Here is a 17,943-nt window from a genome sequence, read left to right as displayed (position 1 = left end):
TTTCCCCTAGAACTTTTCTGAACTGGTCCTCTGTCTTTGTGCCTTGTGATGGATGGAAGGCTCAGATGCTATGGGAATGGGGAAAAATCTGGGATAAAGAAATGCTGTGTAAATACAGGGGCAGACTGGGATCGATCAAAGCCTTACTGGGGTCATTTTTACCCCCTTTGCCTCTTGATTTCGACTGCTTGACTTCACCTCAGTTACTCTTTGCTCTCTGCTCTCAATCTCAGTTAGATGCAGAGGGTAGTTACAGAACCAGAATTGGTGTATCTGTGCAGCATGAAAAGAAAAAAACATATATTGCTGGTTGAGAATTGAGAGGGTTCCAGATTGTGGCGAGAGCATTCATTTAATGGGCTGTCAAATAGAAAATAAAGTTAGAAGACATCAAAGGCACTTATCTTCTTTTACAAAAAAGTTCAAATGTTTTCACACTGGCAGTGTAAATATAGACATTTTAACTTGTGATAAAGGAATAGAAGTGCATTGGTTTTCTTTCAACAGAAAACCAATGTTGACTTTTTCTCACCGCCCAGCTGCAACTTTACCTCAGAGAGCATGAATTGTTCCGGTGGCATTTTGACTGCAGAGTGAGCCCATTACCATCTCATGTTGCTCTTGTCTTGGTCCACACTTTTCATTTATCCATCACAGCTGATGGGAATGGAGAAGAGCCAGAGCACTTTTTCCCCCTCTGTCTTTTAAATTTTTACTTTCCTCCCACAGAAAAGATCACTGTCTCGGCAGAAATTCAAAAATACTCTTGGATGCTAGATGGAATATCAGAGACGAGATATGAAGGTGCTGGGGTTGGAAAGAGACTTTTTCCGCTTTATCCCATCTGACAGACATGTCCACATGCACATGAACACACATACACACACACTTTTTTTTGCCTGGAGCACTTTTTGAGTCTCCTTCAGAAAGGAGAAAGTGGACAAAAGAGTAGAAGCCTGATAACGCTCTCATCAAATATCATTTTAATATTCCGCTGTTGCAAAGGAGAGCTCTGAAAGAGGAATGCAACAGCAGAGACGAAATGAGATGATGAGTGGAAAATGAAAGATAAGATGAAATGAATGAAGACCGCTGAGGGAAAAGGGAAAGAATACGAGAAAGAGAAAGAACATGGAGGAGGGGATCAGTGAAGAGAGAAAGTACATAAGTCAATGCTAGTTTTTATGCTGTGAATAATTTTGCAGTTCTAAAGCAATTTTGTGAGGAGGAACACTCTATAATAAGCCCAATTGTGTGATTGGCCTAATGTGAAATTGAAATGCAGCAGTGCGAGCCAGTGCTGGCATGCACCACAATGCCAAACTGTAATGGAATAGTGCTCCAAATTAACATTCTATGAAATGAGTTATATCTGCCATGAAAGTAAAGGCTGGTGAGGAGCTGTCTGAGGCTAATGCCCACATTGTGTGCCATCAGGAGCCAATAACACACCTGTCTGCTATTCTTAGCACTCTGGCTCCCTGGCTCAGAGTAAACAGATTTCTTCTCAACCCACAAGGTCAGCTTCCTCAGCCTCATTAGAAAATGCCTATATGCACATTTAGACACAGAAGACATTTACTACTCGTGCGCCACCTGTCGACATCAGCACTGGATGTGGTTCAAAGTGTATATTAAACACAAGATGTTTTCCAAGAGAATTTGGAGAATTGCCACCATGGAGTGGCGTGGGTAATTAAAGTTTAAGCCTTTTCACAGCACAAATAAGAGAACCAATAATAGCAGGACACATGCATTCATAACAGTATAGCAGGGTGAGACATAAATGCATGTGTTCAAAATCATTGTTTCGGTAACCATCCCACAACATGTTGGTTTCTTTAATGCCCGACCACCTCATCCAGTTGGTAATTATTGTAACCGTGATGACAAAGGTCTTCTGAGGATAATGAAGTACTGCTTTTAACCCGAGTCACAGTGTTGTGATTTCATTGTGTAAATCTAGCCATAATTGTGTGAGTTCAGAAAACAGTGCAGTTAGGAAGGCAGTGGCAAACAATGTTATTCTGTAGAATGAAATTCTATTCGTTGTTTAGAGGTGCAGTGACAAATGGTGTACAACTTTGCTTTCAAAAAGTGCTGTGACATGTTGATTAAAAACAGAATGCAATAATGTCCCAGTCTTTTAAAAGCAAAAATATTAGATTTCACAAAAACAGCTGAAGTTTAGTCAGGAGCAATGAAAATTGAAAAAAAATATGTGTGTGATGCTAACAAAAGATGCCTTGTAGAACTTCACACAGCCATTTGTGTTGAGTAATGTGATTGCCTATTCAAAAGAGCGCATCACAGAGAGGCTGAATCCTTCAAATGTAAAGATGGAGAGGGATTCACCTCTGTGTGAAAGAGAGAGCTTGAATTTCAGTGAGGATTTCATTATCACACAACATTAAAAGATTCATAGAATCCATAGAAATCTCTTTATGCACGGATAAGGCCAAAAACATCCAACTGGATCGTGGCTTGAGGGCATTTCGAGCCAGTTTATCATTTGCAAAACAAGTATTAAAAAGAAAAATGTATGAAAAACATATATATATAAACTCTTAGGAAAATGTTTTTTTTTTTTTCAATTTTTTTTCATGACTTCAAATGATCAAAAGTGCTCTTCTTGCTTACAAAAATTTTAATTTATTTCACTTTAAAACAAACTATTCTTTCTTGGAGGGAACCTCAACAGTCCATACATTCAGAAAGGACAGGGAGTTGTACAAAGGGGACTAATCGATGCTTATAAACCATGTCCTATCCTAACAAAGGGCAGCGACTGAGCAAGTGAACAGAGCACCAGGCTGGTGCTAAGAGACAGAGAGCCGGCATCAATCATGACAAGCATCAATCACCTTTGGCTTTGATTGACTCCACTGTTGAACCCGTCTTTGCTGGGACTATGTCTGTCACCACAGTAATGATGATTTAAAGGCGAGAGTTTTCCCTAGAGAAGTTGTTTATGCTCTGAAGCTGCCTTGAATCAGCACTTGCCTGCTAAATCAAGTGCTCGGCGCTTGTATGTGTAAGAGAATTTGTGTTTAATGACGCCAGTATCCATATTTTTTTGTTATTTTGGCAGTGGTTAAAGTTCTCAGCGGATCAGTCTGCTGAATTGAGAGAACTAAAAGCTATTAAAACCTGTTTTATTAAACTAGACTGTCAAAAGATTAACTATTTAATAGATTAAGTCCTATTCAGGTTAAAGAAATATGATGATTACCTGCTTATCAGTGATCCATAATTTGCTGCTCTGTAGTTCTGCTCCACAGAAGGCCTGCTAAGAGCGAGCCTTTGATCTGATATTTTGCTAGTTTTGGTCTCTGCTTATAATGTAAACAGTCAGAGGACAAATGGGACAAATGACAAGGAGACACAAAAGGCATTTTTGGATGCGTGGCAAAGTCATGGCATTAATATAAGGAAATACTGCACATCAAAATTGTTACAGGTACCATTTGGTACATCCACCTGTTATTAGATGCACATTGGACAGATTCACATATTCACTCAGGGGGCTAACACAAAGATGCTAATTATAGTATGCTCTATTCCACACCTACAAACAGTCACCAATTAATCAATCATAATGCTGTAGAAGGAACCTGGCAAAAACCCACATGGGGAACATGCAAACTTCAGATAGAGACAAGATTCTTCAAACCTACATTAGTCTTGCTGTGACAGGGTAATACTAACTACTGTCCCACCATGCCACCCCCTAGTCAAATCTGGATCTAAATATTTAATTTGTTACATTTGACTTCTTCAGCATTTTATTCTTTAGGTGCCAGAAATCTAGTTAGTTTGTCTTAATAAATTACCAAAATGGGCACCAGTTTCATGTTGAATAATTGCATGAATTATAGACTTATTTCAGCACTAATGGTGGAAGAGTAAAGGTTTTCTTAGCTGTTGAAATGTAGTGTTTCTAAAAATGGAGCTCTTACCCCTGCCGAAACTCAGCAGGGGTATTTGATATTCATCCAGCAGCACAGAGTGAGGTACCTCATGATCTAAATCCTTGGATTTTTGAGGGCTTTGATTCCCACCAACCCCCATGTCTTCCTCTGCTTAATCCACTGATCAGTATCACTCCCCTCTAGAGACTTCTCAGGTGGCCCAGTCTTTCACCAACACTCAGGATCATACCTGCCCCCACCCCCCTCGAGAGGAGCTCAGATCCCTCAAGGGTCACTCTCATTACACCAAGGGGACTGTCTAATCTTGCTTCTATATAGTTTCTTTTCCTTTAGTAGTAATGAGAAAGGAAGACCCTTATCTCCAATGATGAATTTACTCTGGGACGTAAAAAGGAAAAATCAATGGAGCACAGGGTGGTGTGTGTGTGTGTGTGTGTGTGTGTGTGTGTGTGTGTGTGTGTGTGTGTGTGTGTGTGTGTGTGTGTCTGAGCTGAGGGAGAGAAAGAAAGAACGAACACTCTCCAAATGAAATGGAGATATTCATTGAGCGTAGCACACGGTGCTCTGGGGTGAAGTGCGTGACTCCCTCGGGAGGGCCATGGGGTGAAGGGGAGACGTGTAATGGAACTCCAGTTACTTATGGGGCCAGCAGTCGATGGGTTTGTTTATTTTGACTAAGACTCCAGGTCCACTTGATATTTGAATAGAGAGGGAGAACGAAAAAGGGGAAAGAGAGAAAGAAGAATGGGAGGAGGCTGATGGCATTTACTTACCTAAGCCAACTGTAATCCAGTCTGTTCCACATGATTTAAAACAAAAGCTGATACTATATCAGAGAATTCCTCAAGGCTACCACATGATAGGTTCTATTAACCTGGCTTTCATCACCTTATCATGAAAAAAATGTTTCTTTGAAGATTTTCATCTGGTCACTGTATATTCCTGTTCGTTTTATGTTAGGTTTTGTGAGAGTCTGATTGTTTTTCAGGCAGGATCATGCTCTGTAGAGATTATATTAATTCTGATCAAACAGCTTGTAGTCAGCCCAGGAAATGTTACTTTGCAAATGCAACTATTCATTACAAGTTTAACAAGTAATTACATTTCCACTTTTTAGGCTTCATAGGAGTGTATGGGTAGGTTCTAACCATTTAGACCTCCAAATGTCACATACACTGTACTTTAGACATAGAGGAAGAAATAAACAAGGTATTCAAATTGAAATAAACTTCTATTTATTTGTTAAAGGGTGTCCACACAGTAATAGGCTACCAATGTCAATGAATTTCAGTGAATTATGTAGTAGTGATGTCAAGAAAAATAATAACTAGTGATGCAACATGTTCATGATGAACCATCAATGACATTTGTTCTTTTTGGGAGAGGCCAATTGCTTCAAGCTAATGTGGACAAAAAACAATCTCTCCACTGAGTTCAGAGGGATTAAACTGTATTTGTTGAATGCTGTTAAATAATAATAGTCAGCTATTGTTCTCTTTCCGTTCTTAATGTTTTTACAGGTCTTCAGTCTGATCTAGAATCAGCCAACCTGGAGGTGAAGCTCGAGGAGAATCCCAAGAGCTCGGTTATGCTGACACCTGTATCTGAGGTTTCTTCTATGGAGCTGGTCACTCTTTCCCCCCCTCAGATTTCGCCTTCTTCACAGCTCTCTGAGACAGCTTCAGACACCAGTGCCCCTGAAGTCCCAGAGGCTGTGGGATCAACCAACGAGTCAGGCATCCGTGCCGAGACATCGAGCACAAATGGGGTGCCCGGTACAGATGATGACAAAGACCCCAAGAAGAGCAAAGCTCACCTCCATTGTCCTGTTTGTAAAGTCACAGTAAACTCAATCTCCCAACTGGAAGCACATAACAGCGGTGAGAGCGTGATGTGTGACCTTGAGGCTTGCACTTTCTTTCTTGAAAACAGAAATGTTCTGAAATCTTTTTTCACATTTGCACATTTTCAACATTTGGTTCAGTGTTACCAAATTATATACTCACACTACAACCTACCTGCCAACTCTCTGCTGTCTATACTAGGTACAAAGCACAAACTGATGCTGGAGGGTCACAGTGTTCTGCCACGACGCAGGGGCAAAGTGGTGGCAGCTCGCGCAGGCTGCAAGAGTAAGCGGCTGGGCAGCAAAGGCAGCGTTGGGGTTCCCAGCAAGAACTTCCAGTGTGAAGTGTGTGAGATCTATGTGAATTCTGAGACCCAACTGAGTCAGGTAAAATAATTACTAATGTATCATTTACACCTTTTGCCCTGTAAAGGAGGTACTGTTCACATCGCATAAGAGTTGGCATAAATAAAAAGAAACGTATTTAACACGAGCACCACAAAGGGTATCACAGGTTTCGTAGGAGGGCAGGGGAACAAAATTCAAGATCTAACACTCTCAGACTTATTTATCCTTCTTGTGTGGTATAAAATGAAATATGAGGAGGGAAACATGGGCTTGGGAAAGTCCTGCAGGTTTCTCAATGCATACTAAGTGAGAATCTTGCTAACCTGGTAGGATTTTGTTCAAAAGGACATAAAAGTGCTATTGACTCTGCAGGGAAAAGCACTCTAGCCCAATCATGCCACTCGGATAAAATGTTGCATACTGTATAATTACTTCACATTCACAGACAGATGATGTGGCCACAGAATTAATTAGAAAACAAAAGTGTCTGCACACACAATTACCCCAGACACTGAGGGTTTAATATTACATATTGAACTTAACTCACATTGCCCTGTAATGTCACAGTTATAAAAGCTAAAAAAAAAAATGATGTGCATTAAAGTGATAAATATGAATAATGAGATTTTAAAGACATTACTCGATCCGGGAGACAATTTTAACGTCACCTTGATGGGGGGAATCTGCGAGCTTAAATCAAAGCTGCTTCATTTACGGATGCATGAATCAAGCAATTGAAAGGAGGTTGTAAGTGCAGAATACATTCAAGCTGTTATTTTTACACAGATACCATCTGATGCTTTAACTAACTCCTCATTGAGCCATTATTTACCTCTCATTATTGCAAAAGCTTTCCCTATTTGCTCTGGTTATACCAACATCAAACCGGGCTGAGATTGAATTTCTCTGCGTTTGATGTTCATTTACTGCTACATCTGTGTCGTGGGACTGTATATGCTGGAGTGGAAAAGATGCAGGATATGTTGTCATGTGTCAGCGCCCACATGACTTCTTTAGCCTTAAATGCATTTCACCAGTCTTATATAAACCTCTATCCCATGAGGACGTACCCTTTAAGTACTGGAGACAGAGAAGGAGCGCGGCAGAGGTAGAAAGTAATGTGACGTAATTTCTCTTCACTTCAGTCGTACTCAATGTCTATCCATTATTAATTCAGCAGATAACACTTGAAGTTGTTCCACTGTGGTACAACAGATTCTTGTTAGCTTGCTAATGGTATTTCCGCTGGTCTCAGCAGCACATGAATAGCAGAAGGCACAAGGATAGGCTGGCCGGAAAACCGCCCAAACCCAAATTTACCCCCCACAGCAAGAGCCAGCCAAGCTCCAGCTTAGCGGTAAGTCTCAGCATAAAGACACAGGCAAACAAAACACTGTCATGCAAATATGCGCACATACACACACTCAAGGAAAACAAACAAAGCATAATTGCCTTTTCTTACAGCAGATATGCTTGGATGTTCTTCCCAAAACTGGAATAATTTCAGTCTAGCTTGTAAACTAATGCATTTTTAAACAACAGTTTTAATTTCTCTTTGTAACAGTTAACTGATTTGACCCAGGCCCAGACAAACAAATCAATGAAAACTGCAAACACGCAGATCACTTTACACAGGGTTCACTCAGGGACTTCAGTGTTTTGGTGAGGCAGCATGCTTGTGTGCCTGCAACTGTCATAGAGGTTAAGCACACTTTTGTACTCAGTAAGTCCCCCTACCCCTGAGACAGTTCTAAAATAGTCCCGCTCTCCCCACTGACCAGCTCTGACAACAGCAGCCTGAATCAGCACTCCAGATTAATCATTTCTCTGCTCCTGTCATGTATACACCTCCCCATCTCTCCTTCTCCTCATCCCCCTCCTCCATCCTACAGAACGTGAGATGGAGTGGCTATGCAGGCGTGGCTGTGTCTGCCATGAAGAAAGCATTCAGCCAGTACAACCTCACCTCCCTCTCCTCGCAGGTCAGTGGCAGGAGAGCCTGAGACTGGGGTTGGATTGGAAGGCGAGACTTGCAGCTGGCTGAACTTTAGGCCCGGCCATGGGCAGGGGACTGAGCAGATCTCACAAAGAAGTCATGTTTGCATTAAAGGGATTGTTCTGATTTATTTTTCTTTTTTTAGATTTGTTTCCATGTTTTACATGAGGTGCTACTTATTTAACTAGCTAATGGTGATACCAAGCAGATACCATTAAATAATATGGCACCCCATGTGGCCAGTGCTATATAGCAGGGTTTGGGCTTATCCAGGTATCTTCAAAGTTAACCCTGCGTTTTCTCTATTGCTCCTTATTCACGGGATAATATCACTATGGCAACGTATGCTTTTTGGTTATTTCATCGATTACAGCGTTCCTTATCGCCAAGACTCAGTAATATTGCAGTAATTGTAGCCATCATACCAAAATGATGGATGAAGCATGATCTGAAATTAAAGTGATTAAAGTTGGTATCATGACAGAGACTTAAATGTTTCTTATCTTGAGACTGTTTCAGGTTTTTCTTTTTTAATTGTCTACAATTTATTTATGATCAGTTTCATTTGCATTTTCTAAATATTACATTCTTACTTCTTTAAAAAATGTTTTAAACTTTTTTTTGTATTTAAATGTGTAAATGATTTCTCATTCAAGCTATATCATGGCCAGTGATTAAAGCAATTGACCTTTTAATTAAGAAAAATAAATAAATCAGAACTATCCCTTTAATATTGGAGAGCTTTAGAGTTACAGCCTCCAGCTTAACCCTTGTCCTGATGAAAAAGGCTGAAGTGCATCCATGCTGTGGTCCTATATTTCAGCTGTTGTCTACAGATCTATGGAAGTTAGGCACCTCTGAATAATTTAATATTTTGTTGATTTTCAAAATGAAAATAAGTAAAAAAGCAACAACAAAACCCCCCCTCTGCAAAAACACATTAAAAATGAACATTTTTCAATCGTTAACGCACTGTTATTATTATTATTTTTTGGACATACTTGTGCAGATGTACAAAAGCCAGTTGAAGTTTCTGAACTTCAACTGACTCTGAAGCAGGTCAAAAATGTCCTTCCAGACTTTAATAAACTCTGTGAATCATCAAAATTCACAACCTGGGGACTGCTATGAAGTAAAAAAAAAAAAAAAAAAAAAGTGAAGCTGAAATGAAGCAAATACAGGGACTGTAAAGCGATGTCAGAGCACTTCCAGCTTGCAAGTTTTCTTGTCTGAAATGTAAATTTTAAAAATGACAGTTGAGGAGAACTTTGGATCTGACGGGAAGAAGAAAACATTCAGATAAATCTTAGGCATAGCAAAACCCTGCAAATGGCTGTAAAGGAGCTGCAGGAAGATTTAGCTGACACATAAATGGCAGTGCACACTGCAGTGTGCAGCAGTCATGAATAAAAGGACCTACATATAGGAGTCAAAAAAACAAAACCTCACCTACATCCATATCACAAAGTTCATTATTTAAAGTATTAAAAGCAACATCTGGATAAGCCAGAGGTTGTTTTTTGGGTGTGCTGTAGACAGACAAGGGAAAAGGGGAGCCCTTATGCCGCAATTACCCAAGGATGTCTTTGGAAGGGTAAATAAAGGAGCAGCATTTGATGAAATACTAAAAGCAATGCCAAGGCTTAAGAACAAGGATGGAAATATTCTGCTTTGAGGTTTTGTGACAGACAGTGGCACAAGCCATGGATAAACAGAAGAAAATATTCCATAAAATGTCAGAAGATTCTGGCTACACATCTAATACAGTTAGTCAAGAGAGTAAAACTTTTCATTAGGACAATAATCCAAAATGTACTTCAAAATCTACGGTGACTACCTAAAGAAATTCAACTTAAAGCTTCTGAAATGGGAATTACCATTCCCTGACTTGAATATCATAGAAAATCAGTGGGATCCTAAACATGCGTTGCATATTGCAAGGACTGAGGATGTTATGACAAGTGCCAAAGGTTGTTACTAAGTAATGACGTATAAAGGTTACTGCACCGCTGCACATGCAGATTGCACATTCTATTATTTTTTAGCTTAATAACATGAACAGTGCTTAAACTTTGAGAACATTTTTAATGTTGGCTGTTTTTGCTGTGTTATTACAAAATATGGATTTTAACTAGAGGTGCCTAATGAATCAAGCCATCAGGAATCCAGGTCTGTTAGTGAGAACATGTACTACTCTGCTGCAGCTCTGTGTGGAAAAAGGGCCATGGCTTTGGGAGACATGTTTGTCCAGTAAACGTGTGTGTTCTTCTCTCACTTCTTGCCATTCCCCTTCCTGTTTTCTCCAGACCAAACTGGCCTTGCAGAAGCAGCTGACCAAGAGTTTGACAACTGGCTTCCTGCCCAGCCCCCTCACCCCGCCAACTCTGTGCACAGTGGCAACTAACCCACTGGCGTTGCGCCACCCAGTGGGTACAACCACCTTCATCCAGACCCCATTCCTGGGCCCTGCACTGTTCCGGCCTGCTCCGGGGCCCCTGCGGGCCACACACACACCTATCATCTTCTCCCCCTACTAAAGACTTGACCCACTTCCCATTTGAGCTCCACCCCTGTCCCTTTACCAAATCCAAGGCCCTCCTTAAGTGTGACCCATACAACAAAGGCCACACGCAAACTATGCAGCCTGCCTGACTTAAAATGGAAAGCGTGCACAACTTCAAACTCTCGAAAGGCCATTATGCCTAAGAGCTGTTCTTAAAAAAGGCCAAGATCCCCCATCATGCCTTCTTTCTGCTCCTCTTAAAATTACCCAAGGAGCAGGACAGGCCTCCAGACAGTGACTGGTGAACTGAGGCCGCTTTTATAGCCATTTCATGGGTCAACGTGGTTTGAATTATGAATATTATTGTGTAATTTATTAGAGAACAAATATAGACAAGTCTAGATGTATGTTTAGTGTGGTTGCCACAAAATAAGGTCCCTTTACTTGATGCTCTTATAAAACATTTTTAACGTATTGGTTTGGAGGTTTGATGAAAGGTCATCATAGGTCATTAAAGCAGCTGAACCCAATCCAGATGGTTGCACGTGCCACTCTCAATGATCAGCGTCTTCAGCGAAGTTGCTTAAAGGATCAACTGAGGTCAAATGCTGAGGTTACGTTGCAGGTGGGATACGGCAATTGTTAAAGCAAGTCTGGAGAATTACCTCCACTTAACTTTGAGCTTTTATGAAGGATAAAAGTGACTGCTATTTGTGGGTAGAGTGTGAATCAATAACTACATACAGTATACTCAAGTGTTAAAACCTCATTAACAACATTTTGCACCTCCAGCCCTCAGCCAAATACTGCTCTCCCAGCCCTTAACTCTTACGATTAAAACACGTCTCTCTTTTTCTTTCTGAGTCACAGCCACAGTCATAGCCCTACGGATTTCTTTCCGTTCCCGTATCCCCAGGATTAAGCAATCATTACAGTCCAGAAAAGGTCAACTTGTCAGCTTGACTTTCTTTCAATTTGCAAATCTGTCTTCAGAATGATTTTTTGCCCCAGTGCATCATTCACGCAATGCAACTTGTACATTATGTTCTTGCCAAGCTGGCGGCATGAAAACATTTCTGCTGCTATGGATGTCTTATAACGCCATAGTTTCTTTCCCCTTGTGACTGCTGTTTTTCTTTCCCTCCACCCCGCTTTCGTCACCTCGCTGTTGCCCTTGATTTTCTCCGGCGTTATCTCAGCATGAGATGATGAGCAGCAGGGAAAGCGACCCCCCCTCCCCCTCCTCCCTCCCCCGGTCACAAGCACAACACTCGCACACATAATGAAAACACAATGGATAACTTGAAGACTTGATGGGATTTCAGAGCTTGATAAAAAAGTTTGGATGACAGTAGGTGGGGAGGCTGCTCAACCAGTATTTGATTGACATCTTCTTGCAGCGTCTGCACACACACGTGGGCGGGAACAAAGCACAGTGCCATGGCAACCACATTAAAAGCACCTTAAAACTAATTTACCTAAAAAGCAATGGAAATTGTGTTTATATTAAGCTTTTTTTGTGTATGTTCTATGATCCCATGTCAATTTCAGTGATCATTTTTTTGGGAAAAAAAAAACAATCAGGTGAGAGCGATCACATTATGGTTTATTAAGGACTATGATAAGTCTCACATTTAAAGCAATACATTCAATATGTTTATGTTTATGATGTGTTTCCAGTGTATCAATGGCTTTATCTATTCTCTACTGTAAACACCTGTAACGATGTATTATGTATTCCAACACAGCCAAGGGCCAACTCTGATATGTCAGCGAAGAGTCATTTGAAATAATGGGTTGTCCCGGTGCTGCCCTTGATGCTTGATGCTCATGGTCAGTCTCCACATGTTGTGACTGTGGGCTGAGCCCGTTCCATTTATAGCTGCTCTTGCGCTGCAGAGAGGGTGCTTCAGCGCCATATGACATTGCTGTTTCACTCTTTAGTGGAGCAGAAGACCCTTTGTATGACTTCCACTGAGCAAAACATTGCCGTCATAGTGAAGTGTTTTGGATAAGTGTCACAAGTGCAACATCAAATGTCATATTGCTGTTTATGCTAGTGTGCCGTCTCCCCCTCCCACCCTGAATAGCTGTTGACATTCACCCTTCCTTACGCCAAAATGGACTCTTGACAAGATCTCACGAAGACTCGGAGCACACACACACAAGTCATCCTTCCCTCGGCGCTCATACCAAATCATGTTCTCTTAAATTACAGTAATGGAGCAAATCCTATGCATTTCCCATTGTGCTACGCGTGTAGTTGTGTGTGACACAGCAGTGCCATCTGTCGTGAAAACCCTATAACTGCCATCTACTACTAGAGCTTGTGATCCAATGTACGTTTGTGTTGAAGGATCCCCCAAGCCTTTTTTTGGACAGGCAAAGCCACCGGGTCTCCCTCGCCATACTAATATGATTCTCCCCAGTCGCACTACTCAGTGAACCAGCCAGCCTTTAATCTTCACTGTATGTTTGTTTGTTTCTCTCGCTCAGTGGGAACTCTGACCTAAAGAAGTGAAACTTTTTCTTAATATAAAGAATCTAGAGAAGGCAAATTATATGTAGAAATCCTAGAGTAACTATAGAGATTTTACCAGAGTTGCTATCGTTATCTGTATCATAAAGAATTGCTATCATATAAGAGAGTAGATTATGTTACCGTAGGCTCACACAGGGAAAGAACAAATGCTTTGCTTTATATTTTGTTTTTTGTTTACATGGTTTTTGCCAAAATGCTTTTTTTTTTTTAAAAGTACAAGAGAATATTTAAACAAATTTTTTCAGCGTGTTTTTTTTTTTTCTCCTTGTTGACAATGACTTAATTAATAATGTAATTTTAAGGCCTTTTCAGATCCTAATGTCACATTAGCCAGGCCTTCTCAGGGGTGACAGGTTGAGCAACTGCTAACATGACCATCCATTCAGGGTATCCCTCCAAAGCTCTAGAGAGCAGGAAACACTGTACAAATGGATGGATTGACAAAAAACAAAATAAAAAAAATCTTACAGTGCTGTACATTAGAGAGGAAGGGGTGGATTTTGGAAAATAAAGATTTTAGAACTTTATGTGTATGTTTTTTAGTGTTTATGGAATAATATCTGTGTGTGTGTGTGTGTGTGTCCCTCTGTGTGTCTTGGATAAAAATGAAAAACAGAAGCATCCCAGAAGGCAGAACTTTAAATCAGACTGATATTTGAGCAAAAACAATATGTGTGTGGGCGGGCGAAGAAAAAATGGCAGAAAACTCAGGAAGATGGTTGCTAATGATTAAACAGTGACAACACAAATGCTTAGAATTCTGAAGATCAATATTTCACTTACAGTTACATTCCATACAGTTGAAAGATGCTTCAGATGTTAACAAAACGCCACTCCTTTTAAACACTCTGCGTCAGAAACTAGCCAACTGAAATAAAAAGACTTTTTTTACTGGTCTGCAGGTGCAGGTTTTCTGGCTTCTCAGAAAGTGTGCAACACCCTCACAGCATCTGCTCATGTGGTATCCCACAGCTACCAGCTTCTATCCATTTCAGGAACAACTTCTTACAGCTAGACCGGTGACACGAAGTATAGGTGGGAAAGCAAATGGAAACAGTTTACAGCTACTGTGTCTGGGAACTGCTGCATTTGTGGCACACAGAGGAGCGATAGAGTAATATACCTGAGTGGCTGATATGGTTTAGAGACAAACTAATCTTCTTTATCTTCAGATGAGTCTCCACAGATGGCCAAAATAATACATTGTATTACCTGCAGCTGTTGCGAAAGATTTAATGCCAAACAATGAGTCCTCCTGGATTGTGGAACAGCAGATCACTGCTCTTCCACATTTAATATGTATTTGCCAAAATGATACACTGTTGCCTGTCTGTGCTGTTCTTATTGAAGCCAGCTTTGAAATACCGAAACCAAGCAAAGGAGCATCTGGTCTGGACTCCTCGCGTGTGAGTCGATAATCGTGCATTTAGCTCGGTTTGGTCTGTATTAATTTCCCAGTTTCTTTAATGTTTTATTTGATGAGAAGCCCTTGAATTGTATATTGATGTTTCCCTTTACGCCTCAAGCCAACATGTCAGCCCTTCCTTTGTGGAAACAGCAGATAAGCACAACATTAAGCTGGCCACCTCCTGCCGTGCCAATCAAAGAAAAACCATTGGAGCCTGGCACTTACTCGAGCTCAGTGATATGGCAGAAGGATGCGATGACCTTGCTAAGCTGTGACACTGGTGTGTCTGCCATATTGATCCATTATCTTATCTGACTGCTCTCCAAGGAGAGAGTGACACTCTTGTCTCCTGCTGCGGTCAAACACTGCTCCTTCAGTCAAGAGTCAAGCTACACTGCTTCTGTATGTGTTTGCGCGCGCATGTGTGTGTTTATGTAGTTTTGTTTGATTTTTAATAATTTATAAGATGAACATTTTCTGTAAGATTGGCCTTAATATTCTTTCCATGAACAATTATACACGTATCTATATTATTTTAAATAAAAATGAAGATAAATAAATTTACAGCAAATAACTTTTTTAGATTTTATTACTCCTACAACAATATAATATAGTTTTAAAGACAGGAAATGTGACTTCACACACATTTAAGATGAGAAATTTCACAATCGTCACTAGTCAGAATGTAACACAAGTGCATTTCTGAAAAACAGCATATCTCTATTGCAATATTAATAAACAACAGATAGTCCTGATTATATTCAAAACACTGGGATGCTGTTGTGCTGTAAAATAGAAGCATCAATAGTGCCGTATTGATGCCGCTGTTTGTGGTACAAAAAAAACAACAAATGGAGACTAGAGTTTGTTAAGCAGTGGAGTAAATCAATTGGTTCTTCAGCTTCCACTTTACTTTATTGATGATAAATGGTCTCTCTATTGACTGGCGAGACGTTTTGTCCGCTTGTTCCCAAGTGTTCGTCAGATGTGTCAAACACTTCCAACAGACTCACTGAATGCACATAAACACATCGTGGTTTAGGACAAAATACGAAAAACAACTTGATCTCGCCTTTGCGAGGTTCAAAACGCCTTCAGCCTGACTTATTAAGATGAACTTACCCTGTGCTTTCAGGACAAATGCTCTGTCTCACAAGCTCGTGGGCAGTCAGCACAACAACTAGCATGCGACACGACTGATGGCTTAAAAGCAGCTGATATTTACAGCTAGAAGAAGGTCAGTAGCTCAGAGAATAAAGGTGGCACTGATACATAAACTGCTCGTGTTTACTGCTGTGTGGAATTGTTTTGTTACCCTGGTGTTTCATGACGGTGAAAATGAAAAGAGCATCAGTGCGGCAGCGTCCATAGTGGAAGTAGTTTTTTTTTGTTTTTCCTTTGAAAAGACAACGAAATTTAAAATGTTATCTATTTTATGGGTCCCCGTGAGAGCTGGATGCTCAGCCGCAATCATGAGTCACACTATCATGCATCAGTAAAAGAGTCAATGGCATTGCATTGCCTTGTTGCCCTGTGACTGTGACTAGCAAGTAAAAATCTTCCCTTTTGAGGTTAGTGTTGTCAAAAGGAGGAAGAACGTTCATAAATCACCCAAGCAAGTGACAAATCAATCCTTCCACAGTCAATGTTTTAGAATTTGTCTTGTTAAAATCTTTTTTTCTCTCTCTTTTTCTGTCTTTTATGCGGGTCAATACAGCCACTGAGCTATTACACAGAGAGCCTTTGACAAGAAAACATATTGGCATTTTACAGAAATCTCTTCCTCGCTTTTTGAGCTTAGGGGCATGAAAATTAACACCATTGTGTACTGTCATCGCCCAAATGTATGGTACAGTCACTGAACCATTTTGAGTGCAGTAACATTATTGCACTGGATCAATTCTAGGCCATTAAAAAGAACATGATTGAAATGAGATGGTACATGATAACACCCTCAGGGGGAAACTAAGGTGAGTGTAATATAATTTCTTAAATGTTCCACTTGAGGTTTTCTCATTATCTTGCATTAACCTTTCCAGTCAACATGCCTGTTTGGAGCCGGCAGATCATTTCCTTTGCTGAAATTTCCAGACCCTGTCTAACTGACATTGTTTCTGCTAAAACTTCTAAACAACAGATGAATGGAACAAAAATAATTCATGTTCCAGTAACATTTTTTATCTTTAACTTGTTTTAGCTGTGAAATTGCAGATCAAAATCTACTGCATGTTGGTTTTGGTGAAATGTCAGGGCAATGAACCAGTAGTCATTATTGTCCATGCTACCCAGCATGGACAGTAGTAAATTAAAATATTATTCCTGGATGGGGGTCAGACTTAATTGGGCAATTGACCTACAAGCAGTTTCCTGACCTTCATGACAAATGAAAGAGACATAATGTTTTCAGTTGAGTCACAGTGTTGAATTTTTATTTTATCATATTCATTGTAATTTTAAAAATGATGCCCAAAGAGAAATCGGTGCAATTAGGCTGAAAAAAAAAAGCTATCAGAGAGGTGAATGCACTGCCCGGCTCAGATACACAAACAGACCAGAGAGACCACAGGAGGACACTAAAGTGCATTGTGACAGATTTATTTCCACTGGCAAGAGGACCAAATTTGACTTTTCCGGAAAGCATCTAAAAGACTTTGTAGAGATCTGGGGGAAAAAAATCTTTGGACAATAAGAAAACAATAAGAATTTGTATTACAATGATGGGAAGAGAAAAATATGAAGACGGAGAGAAACAGCTGATGATCCGAAGCATACTCCATTATCATTCAACTTGAGGCAATGTATGCTGGCAACGTTATATATGGCTGCCAATAGAACCACTTCACTAGTATTTATTAAGGATGTTATCCTGAAGTCTACACGCCTACACTCTTTATCCAGATTTGGCCAAATACTTAAAACTGATCAGTGTTTCATGAAGCAAATGGATAGTGACCCAAAGTGAAATGCAAATGCAGCCCAAGAGTTTCTCAAGGTGAAGAAATGGAATACTCTTTAATAGCTCAGTCAGTCAGTCCCAACAGAGCTTGATTTTTGGTTAATAGATGGAAAACTGAATACAAAAAGACCCATAAACTAAAGGTGGCTGCAGTAAAGGCCTGGCAGAGCCTCTCAAAGGAGAAAACTCATCCAAGTATTAAAAGCAATTCTTATATCTAAATTATGTTAGTGTGGCCAATTAAAAATGTCTCCAACTCCTAAAAATCTGTACGTCAATCACATTGGTTGTTTGATTTAACACCCGCTTATGTTGTGTACTGAGACAAGTTCAAAACTCATGGACTTAACCAGAAACCCTCCCATGAAACACAGAGAGGAATTTATTGATTTACCACCAGTGTGTGAATGCG

At 40.2% G+C, this 17,943-nt stretch overlaps 1 protein-coding gene across 4 annotated transcripts in view; it reads left to right on the top strand.

Annotated features, from left to right (window-relative positions):
* The window catches only part of znf385c (zinc finger protein 385C), a 138,872-nt gene extending 125,178 nt beyond the window's left edge, over window positions 1-13,694 (top strand). For all 4 annotated transcript variants that reach the window (XM_085158399.1, XM_085158401.1, XM_085158398.1 and 1 more), the window contains 5 exons: window positions 5,453-5,812; window positions 5,978-6,165; window positions 7,385-7,483; window positions 8,019-8,108; window positions 10,429-13,694. In XM_085158399.1, coding sequence (XP_085014525.1) covers window positions 5,453-5,812; window positions 5,978-6,165; window positions 7,385-7,483; window positions 8,019-8,108; window positions 10,429-10,659 — 968 coding nt within the window. In that variant the 3' untranslated portion in view covers window positions 10,660-13,694. The remainder of the gene's footprint in view (window positions 1-5,452; window positions 5,813-5,977; window positions 6,166-7,384; window positions 7,484-8,018; window positions 8,109-10,428) is intronic.
* Window positions 13,695-17,943: the final 4,249 nt, after the last annotated feature.

Source organism: Neolamprologus multifasciatus, chromosome 4, assembly GCF_963576455.1.
Source record: "Neolamprologus multifasciatus chromosome 4, fNeoMul1.2, whole genome shotgun sequence".
NCBI classification, from domain to species: Eukaryota; Metazoa; Chordata; class Actinopteri; order Cichliformes; family Cichlidae; genus Neolamprologus; species Neolamprologus multifasciatus.
The sequence above is the reverse complement of the archived record's forward strand: the minus strand, read 5'-3'. Positions and strand labels throughout refer to the sequence as shown.